This window comes from Canis lupus, chromosome 9, assembly GCF_011100685.1.
Source record: "Canis lupus familiaris isolate Mischka breed German Shepherd chromosome 9, alternate assembly UU_Cfam_GSD_1.0, whole genome shotgun sequence".
NCBI lineage: Eukaryota > Metazoa > Chordata > Mammalia > Carnivora > Canidae > Canis > Canis lupus.
The window spans coordinates 19168323-19181701 of NC_049230.1; the positions used below are offsets into that span (position 1 = coordinate 19168323).

Here is a 13379-nt window from a genome sequence, read left to right on the forward strand (position 1 = left end):
GGGGATCAGTACACAGGGGCTGTGACAGAGTAGGGGGAAGGACGATGTGCCCTGAAGGGGGGTACCATGTTGAGAGCATGGTGGGCAGAAATGAAAACCAGTGGGGGTCTCAGGGGCAGCCTAGTTGAGGCTTTTGACCAGCAGGAACGGAAGAAGGGAACCACAGGAGAAGAGGGGTAGGTGCGTGGGAAGGCGGTTAGGCTGGCCATAGGTCCTTGGGCCAGGAGTGGCTAGGGAGAGCTCAGTGAGCTCTGCTGAGGATGGCGGCGGCTGGCCAGGCTGCTGTGGCCCAGAGTGGTGCTGGCTGACAGGTGTGTCTCTGGTCCAGGTGTGGTCTACGACACGTTCATGCTGAAGCACCAGTGCATGTGTGGAAACACACACGTGCACCCTGAACATGCTGGCCGGATCCAGAGCATCTGGTCCCGGCTGCAGGAGACAGGCCTGCTTAGCAAGTGTGAGGTAAGGGAGCCCCTCCTTCTTCCAGCCCCCAACTCACACCCAGCGAAAGCTTTTGTATATCCCCGTGCATGAAGCCTCTCTGTTTTCTTCATCCTTCTTTCAACCCCTGACCTCAGGGGCAGTCCCTTAGCCACCTCTCTGTTCCATCCCTTGCAGCCCGTTTAACTGTATAGGAGTGGTCCTGGACTGGGGTGCCTTGGGGCTGGGGCATACTTTTTACAAAAACCTTTGGATTCTTCTAAGGCCAGAAAGTGACTTCATGTGTCCCAGGCTGTGGGGCAGAGAGGGCCTGGGCATCAGGGAGAGCTAGGCCTTCGGTGCATCCCCTCACTGGCCTCTCCTCCTGCTCTCCTCACACAGCGGATCCGGGGTCGCAAAGCCACGCTGGATGAGATCCAGACCGTGCACTCCGAATACCACACCCTGCTCTATGGGACCAGCCCCCTCAACCGACAGAAGCTGGACAGCAAGAAGCTGCTCGGTGAGCTGGCAGGCGTGGGCCAGGCCACGTCCACTGCCCTGGTGGGATAGGAAACTGTCAGGGTAGGCAAGTGGGTCCCAGTAGGCACAGGTCATCCCCTGGGCAGAGGTGGTACAGTGCCACATTGCACACCTCCAGGCGCGCCATGCACATAGAGTACCACACGGGTGGGGGGCATTGCAGGAGAGTAAGAGGTGGCAGGTCAGGCTTAGAGATGGGGGAGTGTGCTTTGCTCTCTCCCTAACACATTGTGCCCCTTTCTTCCTGCCATCTGCCGCAGAAGTAAGGTGTTGCTGCCCCAGAATAGGGGACAGACCTCTTCCAACTGGAGAGGAGTAGGCTGTAAAGTTCTCTATTATGCTTGGGCCTGGCCTCCTTTTTCTGTGATGGGGCTCGCCACCCTCCACAGGACCTAACCTGTAGTCTTGGCAGTTGAGGCAACTTCCAGAGTAGCTTTGTCTCTCTTCCTTGCAGGCCCCATCAGCCAGAAGATGTATGCCATGCTGCCTTGTGGGGGCATTGGGGTGAGTAGGGCACCTGCCAGTAGGGATGGGCGGTTGGCTCTCCCAGCTATTGCCCCTCCTTTCCTGCCCAGCATGGCTGCTGGTCCACTGTCTAGGTGCCCACCCCCATTCTTGCCCTCCCCCTGCAGGGGGCACGCTGAAGCCTGCTCTCCTGCCCCCGCAGGTGGACAGTGACACCGTGTGGAATGAGATGCACTCCTCCAGTGCCGTGCGCATGGCAGTGGGCTGCCTGGTAGAGCTTGCTTTCAAGGTGGCCGCAGGAGAGCTCAAGGTGAGCTTGTGCCCTAGGCCTCGGCACCACGAGGCTTGGCCCTGCATCCTCAGGGGTGGAGGATGGGTGCTGCCTTGCCTTCCCCTTGAGCAAGGCACTGTCCCTTGCAAGCCTCACTCTCAGGTGCAGAGTGGGGAGGAGGTGATAGCTCCTGGGCCAGGTTGGGAGCAAGGGGTAAAGAGGGACTGGTGAAGAGGCACTACTGTGTGATGCTCGTGGGAATGGTGAGGTCAGAGGTGGTGCCTGCCTGCCCACATGGCCTGCAGCTGTGTTCCTAGGGTGTGAAAGACATGTTTCTGATCTGTGTTCTCTTCCCTGCCTTGTTTGTGTTCCTCTTCTTTTGTGTCCACCCCCTTTGTGGCCACCTTGCCTGCCTGTCGGTCTGTCATCTCTGCCCCTATGTCTGCCCTTCTTCAGAATGGATTTGCCATCATCCGGCCCCCGGGACACCATGCAGAGGAATCCACAGCCATGTGAGTGCCACCTCAGCCCTGCAGTAGACCCACTGCCCTCCTCCCTTCCCTTTTCCCTCTCAGCCGAGTTGCTATGTATCTTTTGCTCATGGAGCAAACATCTGTTGAAGCTGACCTCCCCAACCCTTTGCTCTCCCCACCCACCAGGGGATTTTGCTTCTTCAACTCTGTAGCCATCACAACCAAACTCCTGCAGCAGAAACTGAATGTGGGCAAGGTTCTCATCGTGGACTGGGTAAGCAGTGGGCTAGTGAGGTCAGGGTCGGCCTTCGGGAAGGCTCCACCCCAACATTGCCCCCTCTTCCTCAGCTGCCTGCACCACTGCTGGGCCTGGTGGCTTCCCAGATATCTTCCTGCTGGAGCATTAGCTCAGCCCTCCTATTCCCACGGGGCTCCCTCCTCACTAAGACTCGAAAGTGGTTTTAGCCCTGGTCCCTCTTGGCCCCCACCTTGTAGCCTCAAGCAACCGAGATTTTCTACCTTGAACAGTAGAGACCATTACCGCCGTTGCTAAAGCCACTCTTTTTTTTTTTTTTTAAAGATTGATTGATTTTACAGCATGCATGTGCATGCATATACGCACATGGGGGTTAGGCAGAGGGAGAGAAACCCAAGCAGACTGTGCTAAGCACAGAGCTCGATGTGGGGCTCAGTCTCACAACCCCAAGATCATGACCTGAGCCAAAACCAAGAGTTGGTTGCTTAACCAACTGCACCACCCAGGTGCCCCTAGAGCCACTCTTGACTGGGGGTTCACTCTGTGCCGGGACACACGGTACTGCTCATGGCCACCTCGAGTAGTACAAGTCAGGATGTGCATTTCTAGAAATGGAGACACTAAGCTGTCGGGTGATGTAGCCAACCAAAGTCACATAGTTTGGGATATTGGCACTGGGCTTCAGATCAGGTCTCTGGCCCCTAACACTTCTGGTCTTGCTGCTGGGCACTGCTTCTCAAACCCTGCCTCTTGTGGCAGAGGGAAAAGGAAGTACCCAGGAGCAGTCCTCAGCAAAGATGAAGTCTCTTTGAAGTCCAACTTTAGTTTAAAAATTCATGGAATATTTGGGTTCTTCAGAATGTATGTTTTCAGTTTCTTACTAGCTTTAATGTTCTCTCCACACTGTTGAGTAGAATGGGTTCTGCAGGTAGATCCCCCATATTTATCCCATGGCTTTGCATCTCCTCTGCACAGTGCCATATCCTGACCCATAGACCCTGGGTAGGAAAGTGGGGGCGATACTGTTGTGAATGGAGCATGATGCCCTGTAGCTTGTGGTGGACTGCATGCCCAGAGTTCACCATAGGGTGGAGGTGGGGGTGAGTGGAATTTTGACCTTTGGGCCAGAGCCAGAGCTTTTTTTCTAATGCTTCCACCCCTCCGCACTAGGACATTCACCATGGCAATGGCACCCAGCAAGCATTTTACAATGACCCGTCTGTGCTCTACATCTCCCTGCACCGCTATGACAATGGGAACTTCTTTCCAGGCTCTGGGGCTCCTGAAGAGGTATAGTTCCTGGGCTCAAATATGGGGCCCCGTGGGGAGGTGGCAGAAGGGGACCTAGCAGGGAGCCACGGATGCCTGTGGTAGTGCTGGTTCCCTGGGGAATCTGGGCTCCTAGTGGGAGGACCATGCAGGCCAACTGCCCTTCCGTGCAGAGCAGTAGTGAGTGGGAGTAAGGGTTGGAATCAGGGCTGAGGGCAGGGGCAGTGTCTGGGGTCCCTAGGCAGTGAGAATAACCCCTCCCCCACCACGCTGCTAGGTTGGCGGAGGGCCGGGCATTGGGTACAATGTGAACGTGGCATGGACGGGAGGTGTGGACCCCCCCATCGGAGACGTGGAGTACCTAACGGCCTTCAGGTGGGGACTGAGAAGGGCCGAGGGAGGGGTGGGAGACCCTGGGCCCTGCCATGGGAGGGGCAGAAAACACTCAATTTGGTGTGGGTGGAGGGGCTTGTCTCTGGGGGGAACACAGAGTGAGGTGAGGCCTGGCCTAGCCACCTGCCCGGGTTAGCTTGGGCCCTCCCTTTGCAGGACAGTGGTGATGCCCATTGCCCACGAGTTCTCACCTGACGTGGTCCTGGTTTCTGCCGGGTTTGATGCTGTTGAGGGACACCTGTCTCCACTGGGTGGCTACTCTGTCACCGCCAGATGTGAGCTGCTGGGGGATTGAGGGAGGCTGTGGAGCAGTGAGGATGGGGTTAAGTGGGGGCACGGGGCAGGAATAGACTGGTATTGCATAGATTGGGAGGAGGGAAGTGGGGGCTGGTGGGGGGCAGGTCCAGAACCTGGAATCATCTTGGCAGGAGCCTCCCCCTCTCCTTCTGCTGACCTTGGCCTTGGGGGGGTGGGGAGCAGGTGGCTGTGGGGTAGCAGAGGGTATATCTCCTTCCAGAGTCCTAGAGATGGAGTTTGTAGATCCCTCGTTTCAGTGGTGCTCCTTATGACATGTAATTGGAATGTATTTAGCCCATCTATTCTAATGGAGCGTTTAGCCTGTTGATACTGAATTTCATTAAGGATATATATTTGGGTTTAAATTCACCATTTTATTTTGTGCTATTTGTTACGCCTCTTGTTTTTGTTTTTGTTTTTTTTAATTCTTCCTCCCTTCACTCATCCTCCTAAAGGCTTTGGCCACTTGACCAGGCAGCTGATGACGCTGGCAGGGGGCCGGGTGGTGCTGGCCCTGGAGGGAGGCCACGACTTGACCGCCATCTGTGATGCCTCTGAGGCCTGTGTCTCAGCTCTGCTCAGCGTGGAGGTAAGGGATGCAAGGAGGCACTAGGGGTGAAGGGCCCCTTTCTTGATCAAGTGGCACTGACCAAGAAGGTGGGAAGGTCTTCCTGAGTCCTAAAGACAGCTGGTGGCCAGGGAGGGTTTTCTGACCCAGAGTTCCTCCAGAAAGCTAGGTTTGCCCCTGTCATGGAAGATGTCTGAGGCTCAATGAGGTGGTTAGAGGGCCAGGCACCACCAGCCATTCCCTACCATAAGCCTTCTCTTCTTTCCCCTACCAGCTGCAGCCCTTGGACGAGGCAGTCTTGCAACAAAAGCCTAACATCAATGCAGTGGCCACACTAGAGAAAGTCATCGAGATCCAGAGTGCGTGGGGACAGGCAGAGAGGCTCAGCCCTCAGCTTGCCAAGGGGGCAGAAGCCTATGGGTCTGCCAGGGTTGGGGACGTAGCATTGGGCTTTCTGTCCTCCCTGACACCTGCCTACTCCTCGTCCTCAGGCAAGCACTGGAGCTGCGTCCAGAGGTTCGCTGCTGGTCTAGGCCGTTCCCTGCGGGAGGCCCAGGCAGGTGAGACGGAGGAGGCAGAGACTGTGAGCGCCATGGCCTTGCTGTCGGTGGGGGCGGAGCAGGCCCAGGCTGCTGCTGCCCGGGAGCATAGCCCCAGGTAAGCCGCCTTCCTGACCTCTGCCTATGCTCAAGTGAGTGCCCCCACCTCAACAATCCCCCGTCTGTGTGCTTGTTCCCACAGGCCAGCAGAGGAGCCCATGGAACAGGAGCCTGCCCTGTGACGCCCTGGCCCCCATCCCTCTGGGCTTCATCATTGTGATTTTGTTTATTTTTTCTATTAAAAACAAAAAGTCACACATTCAACAACGTGTGCTGTGTGGGTCTCTCAGCCTTGCCTCCCTGCTCCTCAAAGCTGTCTCAGGCCTCCCCCTTGGCTTCTCTCAGTGTGGCCCAGGTCTCCACTCTAGAAGTTTGCTCCCCTGGAAGGTTGGGGGGGGACTTTCCAGCCACCCTCCATGTTGTGTCCCATGCCCACTTTCCTGCATCCTGTCCTTTTCCCCCTTGGAGCCTGGGCCAGCTTAGGGTGGCATGGGGGTCCAGGCAGTATTGTCTGGTTTTGGGGTCTCCCTGAGAGAGGAGGGAGCAGTAAGTTTGGTGCCTTGGCTTCAGCTGACTTGGGGGGAAATGCCTTAATTTCAGCCTCCTCCCCTCTCCAACCTCAGGGGAAGATCCAGAAGGTTGCTCTACAGTCTTAAGATACAGAATGGAGGGGAGGGGGGCTCCCACCCTGTGATACTTTACCTTTTTCCCTCTTCATTGTCCTCATCCTTTCTGCACAGAACCCTTCTCCTTTCTCTGGGCCTCAGTAGTGAGGGGAAAGCTAGTGCCCCAGAATGTGGGCCTATGTTCTGTAGGCAGGGCTGTGTTGCCTCACACTCCTCTGGGCCTATTTCCCCTTCCTAGGGGCTGGAGAGGGTCACAGTTGTGGGGAGTGGTGGGGCTGCACTCCTGGGTTCTGAGGGACCAGGAGGAGCTGTAGAAGCAGGCCTGCTCTCTGCCTTACTCTGTTGGCTTCCCTGTCCCTCTGCTGGTACGGCCTGGGGAGGGGGAGGTGGTCCCTGCAGGGGGACTCCAGGCTGGTGAGAGCCCCCCTGCTGTTCAGGACCACATTTCCCTAGCCATCCAGCATGCCATGAGAAGGGTCAGTGGCCCACCTCCCTCCTGGGGCCTTTTACTGTAAAGCCTGGGGATGGTGAGAATAGGGATTCTAGAAGGGGCAGGGCCAGAACCCAGGAACCCAGGAGTCTGCCTTTAGCTGTAGGTTCCCTTCATCCTGTGCTTCCTTTGCTGGCCACTGGCCCAAGGGAGCGAAGACCAGGAGGGGCTGGGCACCACTCTTTCTCTTTCCTAGGAGCCCAGCCCAGCCGTTTCTGGGGCTGGGGGCCCACAAGGCTTCTAGGGAATGCTGTCTAGCCTGTAGGAAACCAAAGATGGGAAGTGACTCCTAGGGGGCTGAGTCTGCCTCCCTCCTCCTCCCGATACCACATATACTTTCTTTCCACTCTGTCCTGCGGGCCTCACCAATCTGTTTACATATTTATTTCCCTAATGGGGGCCTGAGTAGGGTTGAGGGAGCCAGGGGAGGGGCAGGAGTCTCACCACCATTGGTTCATCATGTGCTTGTGTCTTGTGTGTTGTTAGTGTGTTCTAGATCCTCCTGCGGGATGCAGATGGGGCCAGGCCCAGTGTACCAAGCCTCCCCGTGCTGAGCCCCAGCTCCGGGTCCTTAACCCTCCCTCTCCCCATGGCCAGTCTGGTTCTCATGTAAACCCACTCCTTGCTTTGTCTCCCTGGATATGGATTTCAGTTAAGGATTTTGTAATCTGTTACACTGTGTGTCCTTATGTAAATAAACTTGTTTCTGGCAGTGCCTTCTGGGGCTGATGTCTCTTCTCTGGGCTTCCAAATGGAGTAGAGGTTCTCATTCCCCATCCTGGCGAAGAAAAAACTGCTCTTCTTTTCTTCAGCCACTGAACTAGCCAATTTAGGAAACAAGGCTGGGGTGGGAGGGAGTGAGTCTCTGTCCTTGTAGGTTAAAGACAAGATTTCACTGAATGTAGCCATAGCATCTCATAGGACCTCTCTTGTGGCCTAGGTGGTGATGCTGGGGAGAGGGCCCAGGCTGAAGGTCTCCATGGAAACTGTGGTGGTGGTGGGGGACAGTGCAGAACAGGTGGCCTGGCAAGGGTCTCACTTGCACACACACAGGCAAGTTCAGTGGAAATGTGTGCACAGGCAAGAAAGAAATCCAGAACTATTCAAGAATTTTATTGGGGCTGCTCTGAGCCCCTCACAGTGTTACAGGAGCCCATAGGTCTTGATGTTGCCTTAGCTCCCTGGGGATTCAGGGGGGAGAAGGCAGGAGGACCAGCATTTCTGGGAGAGAGAAGGCCCTTTTTGGGGGCTAAGACCAGATGGTGGAGCAGTGGGAGACTGAGGATGAACAGGGCCTGCTGGGAGCTGGAAGGGGATGAGGCCCACTTTCTGGAGTGTGGAGGTCATGGACTGTTGGCTTTGTCATGGGCAAGTGGCAACGGGAGGCACTTGAAGTCAGGAAGAGCGGATGGGTGGTGTCTCCTGGGCACTGAACATGTGCACCACCCAGGGCACAAGGGCCAGGACAAGGCATGGCCAGAGGGTGAACTTGAGGAAATTGAAGATATAGAAAAGGCTGATCTGAGGAGGATGGCCCAGCCAGTCCAGGGGGCCCAGAAGCCCCATGGCCAGCACAAGGCAGGCTATCTTCTGGCCGTGTCCCAGCTGTGCCCGCCGTACCTGGGTGTAGCAGGGAGAGTGCAGGGCGATGCCCAGACCCAGGGCAGCCCCTGAATCGCGGCTCAGGGAAGCAAAGGGCCGGCTATCCACATGCACCCACTCGGGCCGCTCACACCACTTGGAGGCCAGGCGGATGGACCTGTGGGGAGGAGAGGGCTTTGCCAGGAGACACATTCCCTTGGAAACAAGAGGACCAATGGCTCTTAGCTTCTTTGGGGTCTACCCCCACGTTCTGCTGTGACACCAGGAGAGTCTGTGTGAACAGGTGTCCCCTTTTAGCTATAGCCAACCAGGGACCCATTAGGCTAGGTACGGGCAAAGCAGAAGAGGCCCCAGCGTGCTGAAGCTTCAAAGCAGGACTTACCAAGAAAGATCCAAGCCCAGTGTAACGAGGATCCAATAGATGAGGCTGGCACCCAGTAACAGGGCCAGTGAGGTCAATCCGTAGAAGCTTAGCTCCCGCTCCATGGGCACCCGGGGGGCCATCAGCCAGCCCAGGACAGCACCTAGTGAAGTGGGGTGACAGCAGCTTCAAGGAGTTTGGGGATATGAGCCCCGCTGAGCTGTAGGGCAGTTTGGCAGAATAGACTGAGGTATAAGGGGGCCTTGGGCCTGCTGTACGATGGAAAGAACCTACACTGGTCCTCCCACTGCCAGTGGCAACCCCTAGGCCCACTCTGTTGCCCCAGTTGCTCACCGGTTATCAGGCCAGCCAACACCTGGTGAGGGAAATGGGCTAATAGGAAGATCCGAGACAGGCCGACCGCCAGGAGGAAGGTGCAGTAAGCCAGGCTAGGTATCACCCTCACCCAGCGGCTACAAAGAAAAGCAAATGGTTCAGGAGGTGTCCATACACAGCATGGCTTCTCTCAGCATCCAAGTATTTCATGGTTGGACCAAATGCCCCAGGGTCCCCAGAACTCCAGTTCCCAGGCTGCCCTCCTGCTGCGTCTTTTGAATCCAGCGTACCATCCCCCTGCCCCCATTGGTAGGCAATGCCAAGGTATACCTGTGGGCCCGACTGGCCACCTGGGAAGAGATGGCTGTCATAATGGGCCAGAGGGCTGCTCCTGTGATCATGCAGTGTCCAGAAGGGCTGCCTGCCGGGGAATCCAGAAGCTTGAGGTGAGAGGATGAGAGTGGAACTCAGGAGCCTCCAGTGATGGCTGGACACAGCTGCCATCACTGCACCCCTTCATCCCCTCCATCATTGGTCCATGGCTCTCTCCACCCTACAGCCTTCTTCACTTCTGCCTGAGGCCACTGCTCTCAGGCTTCTGCTTTGCCCAGTATCTCTTGGATCTACTCTAAACAAGGTGGGCAACTGGCACTCTGGTATGGGTGCTTCCCTCCCAGAATTCAACTCAGTCTTCTTGGGGTTTCTTTGTTCTCTGGGTTAGTAACTGAGAGGCTGGGCCTCCGGTTAGACCACCCTAGCTAAAAAGTACTCTGAAACACTCACCAAACCCCAACCACACGGGGACAGGGAGGTTTGGGGCTTCCCACCTGGACCAGTTTCACAAGAAGAGGGGAACTGGTGAACCTGGGCTGGGGCATGGCTGTAGTACCCAGACTCATGGACCCACCAATAGGGCCTGTCTCCAAACAGAAACCTAGGAGAGAACAGATGCAAGATGACATTACACGCACATACAGCCAAGGAAACAGGTGGGGAACAGAAGGATGCCTTGGAGTACACTGGAGGGCCTGCAGGTTAGAAAGAGATTAGAAAGAGGTTAGAAAGAGATTCCAATTCTGTGCATTACCTTGAAAGGACTTTTTTTTTTTTTTTTTTTTTTTTGCCTTGGAACAGGAGAACACGCGCTATTTTTTAAGTGATAAAGAGACAAGAGATTGTGTGTGTGCACTTACACGCTCTTAAATGTTCTTTGGTCCTGCTCTTATCCATCCTACTACAGGGCTGGCCCTGCTCTTCTCATTCCTAGAGAGCCCAGGCTTTGCCTCTTTCTTTTGCTTCCAGACCTCCACTGACCCTCCTGCTTCTCCCTCTCTCCCCATTTCCTAAACTCCAGCCGGAATTATCTACAGGTGAACTCCTTAGGCCAGTCTCTTGTGTTTGAAATCAGGAGTGGGAAATGGACAGAGGGTGAGAAAGGACAAGGAGGACCAAAAGTTCAAAGTCCCCTGGCCCAGCAGGTGTTTTGCTGGACCCTGAAGAGGCTAGGCTACTGCTGCCAGAATGAGAATAGGTGAGAGCAGAAAAGCTGCTGCGGGGGAGGGACACAAAAGGGAACCGCCTCCCCTCATCACCAGGTTCACACACTGCGTGTTCAAAACACACTTAGGAAATGAATAGGGGCTTTGCTTTGTTACTTGGGAGGGGGCATTGAGAGTGTCTAGTCAAGGCGGCGGTGGTGGTGGTCTTGTAGGGACCAGCAGAGAGGGAGGCTCACACAGACTCTGAGCGGGGAGACAGCACAAAGTAAAGGGCAATTAGGCAAGAAGGAAATGATGAGACTGCTGCTTTTCCGTTTTCAGGAGGGATGAAGCCCTTGCAGAAAAGAGTGGGGGGGAAGGTAATTCCTATTTTGTCTTTCAGCAAGTCATTTCAGCCCATTCGAGTGTCTCCTCTGAACTCCCTTCCCTCGTCCAGGCAGGGTTCAGGCAGGGAACGGAGGCTGAGGTGAGGGGAGGAGCAGCTCACGCCCAGCAGGAGGCAGAACTCCTCTCTTCACCCAAGAGAGAACAGGTGGCACAAAGAGATAACCCCTAAGGGCCCCACTCCCTTGCCTGGCTTCTAAGTCTGTGTGAAGAGCCCACTAGTGAATGGAGGAGAAAAGGAAGAAGAGTTTCCTGGAAAGCAGTGCTTTTCAAGCCTTACTCCAAACACCTGAGGTCCTCGTTAAAATGCAAATTCTGACTCAGGAGCTCTGGTCTGGGCCCTGAGATGGCGCATTTCTAGCAAGTTTTCAAGTGCTTCCTATTCTGCTGGTCATGGTCGGAAAACGCACCTTAATTTTCCAGCCTTCTCTGTCCTTAGCAACTAGTGTGAAGCCTTGCACAAAGCACGCTTCTTAACAACTTAATGTCAAATAAATGAATGACTAGATGAATGAAAGAATGACTTGAGAAGCAGGACCTTTTGCTACCTAAGCTGCCATAGATGCTCCTTAAAATAGAGTTTTCCCAACCCCTCCCCTGAAATTTCTAAGTCAACACGTCTGAGGTGGGATGAAGTACTTGCATTTTTTAAACACACCTCTTAGGTGATTTCTCTGATCAGGCCCGTTTGAGAAACACTGGTCTAATGAAGTAAGATGGGTCTGAGGTCTGAGACCAAGATGCACAATGATGCTCAAAGGAAAAACGTCAGGGGCCACGGGGTAGGGATGAGGAGGTCTTAAGGCCATGGGGTTCATTGGGGCGGGGGGGGGGGGGGCGAGCCTTTGAGGCACCTGCTGAGAGAGCTCAGGGCTTGCCCAGGACTCAGGGCCCATGGGGGTGGGGGACCAGGATGCCGAGGGCTTCGCTGTCTCACCACTTGAAGACGAGGTTGAGCCACTCGGTGATGAGGCTGATCCACAGCACTGCGATGCCCACGCGGCGGGAGGTGTAGTAGGCCGCGGGGAAGTAGAAAAGAAAGAGGCTCTTGGGATCGCCCAGAAAGGTGACCCAGAGCCACACATTCTCCAACCAAGGCAGTTGGTTCTGCAGCGCCTCGGCCATCGCGATGCCCGCGCCCAGATGGGACTCCATGGCGACCCAGGGGCCGGCCGGGCGGGGGTTTGCTGTAAGGCGGAAGCCGGGGAGTCTCGGAAGCCAGGAAGCGGCTCCCCACGGCGGTCCAAAGCCCACCTTTCTGAGCCCCAGGCTCCGCCTCCAGCCAGCGGCCAGCAAGGCCCCGCCCCCTGCCCCGCCCCTCGGCAGTCCCAGACTCGCGGGAGTCCGGCCTCTCGCCGGTACGCTTCCTCTTGTGCTCTTCCCGGGCCTTCCTTTCTACTGGGCAGCGCAGGGGACAAACCTTTGCGAGGGCGTTTCCGCAGAGCCCCACGTGGCCGCTGTTGCCGGCACGTGGGCATTGGGCGCAGAGGCGGCTCTCGCTGCTGTTCCGGGTCAAGGGAAGGACTAAGCCTAGGGGTCGGCGACGCGCCCGGGCTTCTTGCTGTGCTGCTGCGAAGATGGATGTGTAATCATCAGTGTCAGGATTCCTTCCAGACCAGACCTCTTTTCTCCCGTACCGCTACCCTCCAAAGATATCCCGAGATTTCTTGGAGAGAGGGCTACGGACACTCCCTCGTCGGCATCTCCGGTGGCGCTGAAGCGGGACCCTAGATTTGCGTACACCGCTAATCAATCCGTGCCTTTCGCCCCCAGCCCCAGCATCTCCGGCCCGAATCCATCGGTTATTGATTCGGATGCTGACAGATAAGCCTCTTCATCTTGAGGAGTCCTCCCTAAACACTTGAGAATTCTTACACGTAGCAGTCTAAGTCACACTTCCTCTCACTTTTAGGCTTGCTTTTCTCCCTCTTTCCATTTTCTTGCCTCCCAAAACCCCGTTGGTCAGGTAAACTATGGGGTAGCAGCTGGGTTGGAATGGGAAGAGGAGGGGCACACATCCACGACAAAATTTGGAAATATCTTCTCGAGGAACACACACACAAAATAGAAACCTCAGCTATTCTGGGCGAGATCCTGCCTGGAGGCAGAGTTGGGGTGGGAGGAGACTGTTGAGTGGCTCCCCGGTTTCTTCCTACCTCCAGCAACTTTGTTCTTGGAGAGTTTTCTGATGGGTGGATGAAAAGGAGAATGTAAATATGGTTCTTGGAAAGAGATTAATTTCACTAATTAAAAAGGTGTGGGGAACGGAAGCTGGATATGTTATTGTACTACCTTGCTAAATGTTTTTCAATTGCCCCAAGGAGAAAGCCTACATTTTCTAGGTCTTTCAAAGTTTGTTCAGGCTCCGGTGAGACAACCCTTACCAGCCTACCCCCACAACTCCATTTCATAATATTTCTGAATTGCTTTATGTTCCTTGAAATCACCAAGCTCTTTCTCCTTATAGAGATCTTGCTTGTCTTTCAGGTCTCAGATTTTTTTCACTTCCTCCGGGAAGCTTTTCCTA

General features: G+C 55.3%; 2 protein-coding genes across 9 annotated transcripts in view; one reads left to right on the forward strand and one right to left on the reverse strand.

Annotated features, from left to right (window-relative positions):
- HDAC5 (histone deacetylase 5) overlaps positions 1-5818 on the forward strand; it is a 35939-nt gene extending 30121 nt beyond the window's left edge. For 6 of the 7 annotated variants that reach the window (XM_038547142.1, XM_038547143.1, XM_038547139.1 and 3 more), the window contains 13 exons: positions 329-462; positions 823-943; positions 1418-1467; positions 1631-1738; positions 2156-2211; positions 2359-2446; positions 3599-3718; positions 3975-4072; positions 4247-4365; positions 4843-4976; positions 5230-5314; positions 5447-5612; positions 5697-5818. In XM_038547142.1, the coding sequence (XP_038403070.1) occupies positions 329-462; positions 823-943; positions 1418-1467; positions 1631-1738; positions 2156-2211; positions 2359-2446; positions 3599-3718; positions 3975-4072; positions 4247-4365; positions 4843-4976; positions 5230-5314; positions 5447-5612; positions 5697-5736 (1319 nt within the window). In that variant the 3' untranslated portion in view covers positions 5737-5818. Of the gene's footprint in view, positions 1-328; positions 463-822; positions 944-1417; positions 1468-1630; positions 1739-2155; positions 2212-2358; positions 2447-3598; positions 3719-3974; positions 4073-4246; positions 4366-4842; positions 4977-5229; positions 5315-5446; positions 5617-5696 lie in introns of those variants that run through there. The other variant, XM_038547138.1, reaches the window with a different exon arrangement.
- A 1944-nt stretch (positions 5819-7762) lies between these two features.
- On the reverse strand, positions 7763-12208 carry G6PC3 (glucose-6-phosphatase catalytic subunit 3). Of its 2 annotated transcripts, none has more exons than XM_038547145.1 (6): positions 11790-12208; positions 9753-9903; positions 9300-9409; positions 8988-9106; positions 8655-8796; positions 7763-8429 (listed from the first exon to the last, which is right to left on the reverse strand). In XM_038547145.1, the coding sequence occupies exons 1-6, from the start codon at positions 12005-12007 to the stop codon at positions 8066-8068; spliced, it is 1104 nt and encodes a 367-aa protein (XP_038403073.1). In that variant the 5' UTR covers positions 12008-12208; the 3' UTR covers positions 7763-8065. The 2 variants fall into 2 exon arrangements, with proteins under 2 accessions (XP_038403073.1, XP_038403074.1); XM_038547146.1 differs by having other exon boundaries at positions 8066-8429; positions 9300-9390; positions 9797-9903; positions 11790-12200.
- Positions 12209-13379: the final 1171 nt, after the last annotated feature.

Excerpts from the sequence above, each read along its gene's own strand:
- G6PC3 (XM_038547145.1), bottom strand. The coding sequence starts at position 12,007 with ATGGAGTCCCATCTGGGCGCGGGCATCGCGATGGCCGAGGCGCTGCAG. Across the intron at positions 9,904-11,789 it reads CTCAACCTCGTCTTCAAGTG|GTTTCTGTTTGGAGACAGGC; the intron begins GTGAGACAGCGA and ends GTTCTCTCCTAG. Across the intron at positions 9,410-9,752 it reads CCCCGTGTGGTTGGGGTTTG|CTTCTGGATTCCCCGGCAGG; the intron begins GTGAGTGTTTCA and ends TCTCACCTCAAG.